At 41.9% G+C, this 7,980-nt stretch overlaps 1 protein-coding gene across 1 annotated transcript; it reads right to left on the bottom strand.

Annotated features, from left to right (window-relative positions):
- Positions 1–6: 6 nt before the first annotated feature.
- On the bottom strand, positions 7–7,857 carry p4hb (prolyl 4-hydroxylase, beta polypeptide; the record flags this gene model as incomplete). Its single annotated transcript, XM_010774403.1, has 8 exons — positions 7–290; positions 2,401–2,514; positions 3,582–3,763; positions 5,029–5,149; positions 5,236–5,436; positions 5,550–5,675; positions 5,797–5,901; positions 7,720–7,857. Coding segments are annotated over 8 exons (1,062 nt in total), but the record flags the coding sequence as incomplete, so codon positions are not given.
- Between the last annotated feature and the right edge of the window lie 123 nt (positions 7,858–7,980).

A 7,980-nucleotide genomic window follows, 5' to 3' on the forward strand; every position in this document is an offset into this window, starting at 1 on the left:
CGGTGGGACAAGACGAGTCTGGCCAGATGTTGTGAGGTTGGAGATGTGGCTGGCAAAAAAAAAAAAGCCCTGCCACGCCACTGATGGATGACTGAGAGGAAGTTAAAGGGGAAGTATTAATGTTCACAGGGGAGGGGAGGGCCACAAGGAAGTGATGGTGGTGATGGTCGGAGGGTAGGGGCGGGACTCGTCTCCTCTCTCTCCTCTGCCAGCTCTTACAACTCGTCGTGACCGTCGTCGTCCTCGCCATCAGAATCCATGTCCTGTCCTTCGTCCACATCATCTAAATCCTGGAGTGGCCGAGCAGAGGGTTGTTAAGACAGAAGCATTCAGGTCTTCTCTACAGCGAGCGCCGTGGCCGAGCTATACATTTTTATCATACAGATATTAAACTATGGCATCAGTGTTGTCAATACATTCCCTTCTATTCTTTACCCTCAATCATGTCCCTATTCCTGATGATTTTCAAAAATGTCAGTGTCAATATTTTGTCAACCAAAATACATTACATGACAGTTACACCATATTAGAAAAAAAAAATACAAGGTATATTAATACAAATAAAAGCACCAGTGTTCCCATATTTGTGTCATATTTTAGGATGACACCATAAAAGGGAGATGTCATTCTGAAACAAAATCCTCAATTTGAATTTAATAAGTACAATTATTTTCTTTCAGTTCTACAACGTAAAGAAAATTAAAAAGGGATTTATTCTAAATGGTGTAAGACTTCTTTAAATTATACTTCCATAAATGTAATTCATAGTGCAGTTGGATTGCTGATAGTCCTCTGTGCAGCAAGTAGGAGAGTGTATGAGTGAAAATGTTTTTGAAAAGACTAAAAGCCAAAAAATATTGATTGAAGATTTGCTTGGATGAAAACCATGTTTTGAATTGTCAAAATGATTATCTATATCTTTTCTCAATAAATGTAGACCTTTGCTCTAGAGCAGGGATGGGCAACTTGGATGATGGTGGGAGCCACATAATTTATGTACTGGCCACCAGGGGGCCGCAGATTCACTTGGAACACACACACACAAATTCCATGTATTGTATGTAATTATTAACAAGTGGCATTTTTGTATTGAACAGGTTATTTAACATTGGAATAAAACTATTTTAAACTATTGGAAAGCACGGAAAATGTGTGTGCGTTGAGATTAACCATTAGTATGACAAAAATGAAGTCATGAACACTAACCCAGACATTAGTTGTCTAACTTGAACCTAAGACACTTGCAGCCTGTCTGCATTCCCCTTATTCCACAATGAGGGGAATGTCAACCCGAGTGAAAAGCGTATTGTAATCATAGATAACACGGCAGCGTCCGTGACAGTTTTTTTTCATCTGATTTCAAATAAACAAAGTCTTGGTTTTTATAATATTAAACTTGTTTCGCCAAATTCAGATGATAAATACAACTTTTAAGCTTGTAACGGCATAATTACAAGCGGTAACTTAACGTCACAGCAGGCATAACAACAGCCAGTGTTTCTTGTGAGTGTTTCCCCGGGAAACAAACACAATACACACAAACGCGTCAGATTATTTTGCGGTATTTAGCTGCCTAACGAAATCATGTACGCAGCTGACGATGTAACTTGGAGTCTAGTGGACGGTATCAGTACTACAAGTAAAAAAAAAAAACCTAACCCTTATTAATTACGTTGTTTATAAATTAATCTGAGGACCGCAAAAAGAGTTGGTGGGGGGGCCCCCGGGCCGCCATTTGCTCATCCCTGCTCTAGAGTTATTGGAAATGAAAACATGAGTGAAAAACAATCCTATGCAGAGAGGGTAAAACCAGTATAAAGCAGCCTAATAATCAGATGTGCAGAAATACAGATTTTAAAAACACAATGAATAGTAATGCAAAAATAAAAACATAATAATACAACAGAGACTCTCCTTGAAATAGTTTAGGTTGGCTGCCATTGTTGGCATTATTTTATATCCACATCTTAAGTGATTACTTTCTGACAAGGTTTAAGTATTGAATATATTGTGTTGAAAACATTAGGCTTTATTTTAAACAATGCAACTGTAGCATAAAGCCATTCCCTCAACACTGATTAGTCGTGAAACAATGGATGGGAACAACCAGCCTATGAACAGATGGATCCAGCAGCAGCTGTTGCTCTTGTTTTAGTCACAACTATCTCCAGTTTCCTCACTAATGGAGCACCTCCTCAATATGGATAAATCCCCACTGGTGTTTGGTATCAGAATAGCTGTGTTTGTTTGTGTACTAAGATACATGTAAACAGTCTTACAGAACACTGAGTGCATACATTTGTGTGGAAAAGACATAAAGATGATCTGAACAGATGTTCAGTCATCAGACGGCTTTGATCAGGATTTGGGATCAGGGGTTGAGGTCTCTGTTGATCTTACCTCTGCATCCATATCGTCATCGTCGTCTCCTGCGGGGGCGCCACCATCTTTACCGCCGCTCTCCAGGAACTTACTGAAGCCCTCCAGTGTTCTCTCCCCGTTGTAATCGATCACCTGTTGACCAGACATGATTTTTGGTAAAACGTCAAAGATTGTGTTTTGACTTGAGCCCAAGCAAAAAGTCTAGAAGATGCAAACACGAGTGCATGTGTTCCAAAAAGAAAAAGGCAACACTTTGGAGCAGATCCATATAAACCAATAAAACTCATGATTATTTCCATTTGCAAAGACCAAATGTGTTGTTTTTAACTTGTGTTTCAGGGAATGAAATTGGAAGAAATTAAAATAATACAGGCTGGGACTAGTCCTTGTTGTGATGCAGGCTGGTCCAATTGTTCGACGAACTCATAGTACCTCTCGAAGGACAGTTTGAACATTTGAGACAAAGCAAGCTTACACAATTTGAAAACCAACTGGTGATAAAAAAAAAAAAGGAACATCTGTCACATTTTCCCTTTAGGTCTATATTAGCGTTGTTACACTACAAAATATACGTGGTGAAATGCATCTCAGACCACCCCCGAGGGATTTGAATGTTTTGTGTCTTGATGACGCTTTAAATATAAATCTTGGGTAAACCGATCACAGTGCGACAGCTTTAATAAAAAAGTAAGTCTAAACAGGGTCTTGGCCACTCATAAAATGTGGCAATGCTTCCGGTTTCTCAAAAGTTGCACTCAAACGACCTCTGAACTGATCAATTATTGTCTATGCTTGCATTTCATGACAATAATGACCGGCCTGCCACACAGCTATTCATGGCTCCTGCTCTTGAGTCTTATGTTGGTTTCTTCTAAGAAGAATCATGAGCTTGGGGTGGCCCGACGATAAAACACTCATTTCAGATGGCTAAACTGACAGTTGGCATGGTGAGAGGCAGGTGCAGGCTGAGCAGAGAGTGAAGTCATCAGGTAGGAATCTTTAAGAACCAAACGGCAACATAATCGTGCAGAAACTCACGCGGCCAGCAATCTCAGATTCTAAACATGCTGCCAAATCAAGAGGCGCTAGTGACAAGCCAATCCGGCCACGGTTTATGTACAGGAGATCCTGAAGATGAGCGAGATGATGCCAAAAGATATTGTATTTCAGAATATCTAATGTTGGTGGGAAACGCTCACCTTGCGCTCGTCTCCTGCGGGGAAGAATTTGAGGGTGGGGAAACTGTGGACCTTGACCGTCTCGATCTCATTGGCTGTGGAGTCCATTTTAGCCACGACGATGTCAGCGCTGTCCATAAACTTCTCTCCCAGCTTCTCCCAGATGGGAGTCAGCTGTTTGCAGTGTCCACACCAAGGTGCATCTGGAAAAGTCATTTAGAGTTATTAACAGACTAAATATACTGGATACTGGCTCGTTCACTGATGAGAATTAAAAATATCATGTGATATTTCATTACAGCCTCTTATTATCCATCCCAGAAAAACACACTACCTCTGTTTAAATCTGCACAGCTCTCCACTTTGAATATAGTATTTGTCATATTTCATTATATGTTACTGTACTCAGTTTCTCCATTTATTATATTATGAGTAAATGTTTTTTGTTTTACCACATATTCTTCTATCTGTGTCTTTGCATGCAACATTTATACCAAAGCAAATTCCTGGTAAGTGTAAAGCTACTTGGTAGTAAAACACATTCAGATTGTTTCATTTCATCCCTAATTTAACAGAACTAAATGGGGCATAGCTGGTGGTGATCAGACCTTGCTGTGAGCCGTTTTATGTAGGAACTGTTTTTCTATTTTCACAGTAAGGAAGAAAGCATGCATCTTCTGTGAGCTCACGTTGCTCGCTAATGTTGCTGATCAGGCGAGGAGGACAACATTATTGTTCTTAAATCTCAATCCTCTGAAAAAGAACATGGGTTTTACACGAAACTGCTCACAACAAGGTCTGTGGATTGTCTCCCGGGTCAGGAAGAGGCAATGCTGTTGAGTTTTTTTAATTTTTGTTATGGCGCTTTGAGGACAACAAGCAGAATGCCATGTAGTTCCAGTATATTTCAGACAAGGAACACACCTCTATTGCCTTTAGCCCCAACACTGACACTCAAACCAAAACTATCCAGAGTAATAGACAACACTACAGATAAAAGGGAAATGTGGATTTTGTTGAAATGTTCCTTTATGCTGTGGTGAGTTGATGCATGCAGCCTCAGATTCATGACCCTGTTCCCCTTAGACTGGCCAGACTGGCCAGGAAATCCGCCACCCCCATTCCATTTGCTCTCAGGGAATACCCCACCGAGCATTACTATAATCTGTATTTAAATAGCCAGCGATGGAAAATTCCTCCAAAAATAGTGCACCTTTAGATGTGGATCACTGTATAAGCCTTTTTTTTAAGGGTCTGGTAACCAAGTCAGAGGGTGGGCTGTGAGGGTGAGTGGGCATCAAGGCTTGGTATTTGGAAGGGGCTTAGCACGGGGGGAAAGTAATAAAGGGAAAACAAAGTCTCCCACCAACTGAGCAGCAGAGCTTTGACTGCAAAATGCCCCTCTAGTCAGATGGACACCTTCACAACAGCAAGTTATGACAATTCAAGGGAAAAAAGAGGCTCTTACAGAACTCCACAAAGACGTTCTTGGAGGGATGGAAGACGATCTCCTCAAAGTTCTTTCCAACCAAAATCTTGACGGGGGTTTTGTCCCAGTCTTCAGGGATGTCCTGACTCATGAGGTGGGGCTGGGGGAGGAGAAATACCTCAATATTAAAATCACGTTTCTCCATGACATACATGTGCTGCCATCACTAACCAGTCCTCCTCTCACCTTGAGTTTGCCCTCAGCGAACAGTTTGCAGAAGCCGATGATGCTCTCTGCTGTGATGGCCTCACTCTCGGGCTTGTACTTGGTCATCTCGTCCTCCAGAGTGATGAGGCGGATGGCGGGGCACTCCTCTTTCTTCAGGCCGAAGAACTCCAGGATGCGCTGGTTGTCATCCACGTCGCTGTCGATGAAGATGAACAGGATCTGGGAGGGCGAGACGGAAGTGGTCATTCAAAACATCCTATCTGAGCAAAGTGTAAGATTCAATACTGAATGTTGGTCACATTTGGAAGGCACTTTTGAGACGGTTCACACACCTTGCCCTTGAATCCCTCTGCGGCTTTCTTAAATTCGTCCATTTTGTCATCAAAGTCTTTAGCAGTTTTGGGCAGGAACATGAGGATGTGGGACTTGATTTCTCCACCGAAGATTTTCGGGGCGGTCTGCAGAAAACACAAATACACAAGTTTGACATCTAAGAATGACGCTTGTACTTGTTACAGACAGTGGTGTTAGTTGGGAAAAGAGATAATAGTGGTCCCGCTGATGTGCATGGCTCATTACCTGCTCGGTGAACTCGATGACCAGAGGCAGCTGGTTGGACTTAACAAAAGCCAGGAGGTCTTCTTTGGTCAGCTCTCCGTCAAAGGTGTTTCGCCCTTCATCAAACTGCAAAGGAAACATGGAAACATTAAGATACAAATACTATCAGCCCGTATAGACTGCCTGATATAGATTTACAAGGCAAACCACTTTAAAATCCCCTGGTAAACCCCAGCTGGTGACAGAGCCAACAGCCCCAGTGGACTTGTATTAAGTGGTAAGAATAGCAGTGGTGGCCGAGCAGCTCTTACTGGCAGTGGCACACAATTGAAAATCTGGACATTTGGCCAGTGGCGTGCTGCCAGCCTTCAGGGAACAGACCAGGCCGTGAAACTTAAGCCACAAACTCTGCTGCAGTAAACAAGTGACGGAGGCCAGCTGTTTATTGAGACAGAGCCCCTGCTTTAGGAGTGTTGTTCTATCTGTCGGCAACAAGCACACGTTAGCGGTGTTTGGATCGGGTTGGAGTTACTAACGTGGATCAGACGCCAGACAACAGCAGGGGGAGGTCTGAGCCCAAGATCATCACTAACTCAAGGTCTGAGTGCAGAAACGCACTAAAAATATTTAGAATTGGTTGAATGAGATGCAGGAAATTATTATTTCATACTACAAAATTGTAGAAAAAAACTGTGATAAAGCAGAAATGTTAAATATATAAAATCAAACTGTGTGAAACAATTAGCTAAGTATTAGAAATGAACTACACTCATATAGGACATTAAATAAACATCCAGTAGCAAAATACACACATTTTGCCAACTCCTGGGAGGAATATCTGACTAAGAGCTGATACGAGATCCAATATGTTCACTATTTGTCTATGTCTGTTTGGTGCAGAGCAGGTATCGTTCGGTGAGTAATTAGAGATGTTTCCTGATGTGGGAAAACAACCTTAAGAGTGGTAAGAATTGAAAGAAAAGGAAGCTTGCACTGAGCAGAAACTCAGTGAAAAGGTTAAACAAAAAACACCACATTATTGTTTGATTATTCTTTTCAATTCCTTAAGTCCACATCTCCATTAGAGAGGCTGCGTATGAGTTCCAAATATGTTATCTTCTAGCAAGAACACTCAAGAGATGTAGTCATATTTAAGCATGGCAACATCAAATAAATGTTTCAGCTAGTGCTAAACCGCCTCCAAGTAGAGCTATTACGCCGCAAGTCGAGTCATTTTCTGTTCTGAGCCAGACATTTTGAAAGGTAAATTACACCCTCCCTTTATCCGGTTGCTTAATTTCTTATTGACGGACCTACTGGACCTTGACCCAATTTGACAAATCTACACGTGGATTGAGATACTGTTGTTATGATAGGTTAGTTAAAGGATTTCTGAGGGATGTTTGTAGTTAATTAGTAGCATCAGGTCTGATTTAAAAAGTAGAAAATAGTGGAAATGCAATGATCTACAACATGGAAAGGAGGAAAAATGGCCTATTTGGACCTGACTGAGCTGCCATTCACTCATCCTCTGGTGCTGGTTTAAAGACGCACCATCATCTAATGCAGCTCTTATCCCTTCATCACCATTAGCTCAACATGCTGAGGTCATCCACATGAGCGGGGCGAGCAACAAGCCCAAATGCAGGTGCACAACAAAAACCTCCGAGCAGCCGAGATTAGCAACAGAGAGCGGATACTGTGAGGTCGACAGCATCACATTACCATCGAACACACTGCGCTGTCTCCAGCAGATTGTCTGCTAACGATTACACAAGCGAGGCAAGGCCACTAACCTATTTGCATTACAACATGACTCCAAGTAAACATGTCAAATATTTACTACCGAGGAATCTGTCACAATATGTCTTGTATGAACAGTTTGTCCTAAGGTTTGCATATGCATCCATGTAAACGTGTACTGTGCCATCCATGCCAACTCACCTTCTTGAAGAGGACAACGCTGTCCTTGGATACCTCGAACTTGGCGAAAATGTCATCGTTGGCGGCCAAGGCGAAGGGGACGTCGTCTGTGGCTTCAGCTGCCTTCTCGAAGGCCTTAGCACCGTCAGATTCAACATCCTACAGACACAGGAAAACTTCAATTAGGATAAAGCCCTGTGTACGTTATCCACAGTGATTCAGATTTATTAAACTGCACTATTTTTCTTTAGCTTAATGACAAGGATTATACTAGAAATATAG

The sequence above is a fragment of the Notothenia coriiceps genome, unplaced genomic scaffold (assembly GCF_000735185.1).
Source record: "Notothenia coriiceps isolate Sejong01 unplaced genomic scaffold, NC01 NC01_scaffold00013936, whole genome shotgun sequence".
NCBI lineage: Eukaryota > Metazoa > Chordata > Actinopteri > Perciformes > Nototheniidae > Notothenia > Notothenia coriiceps.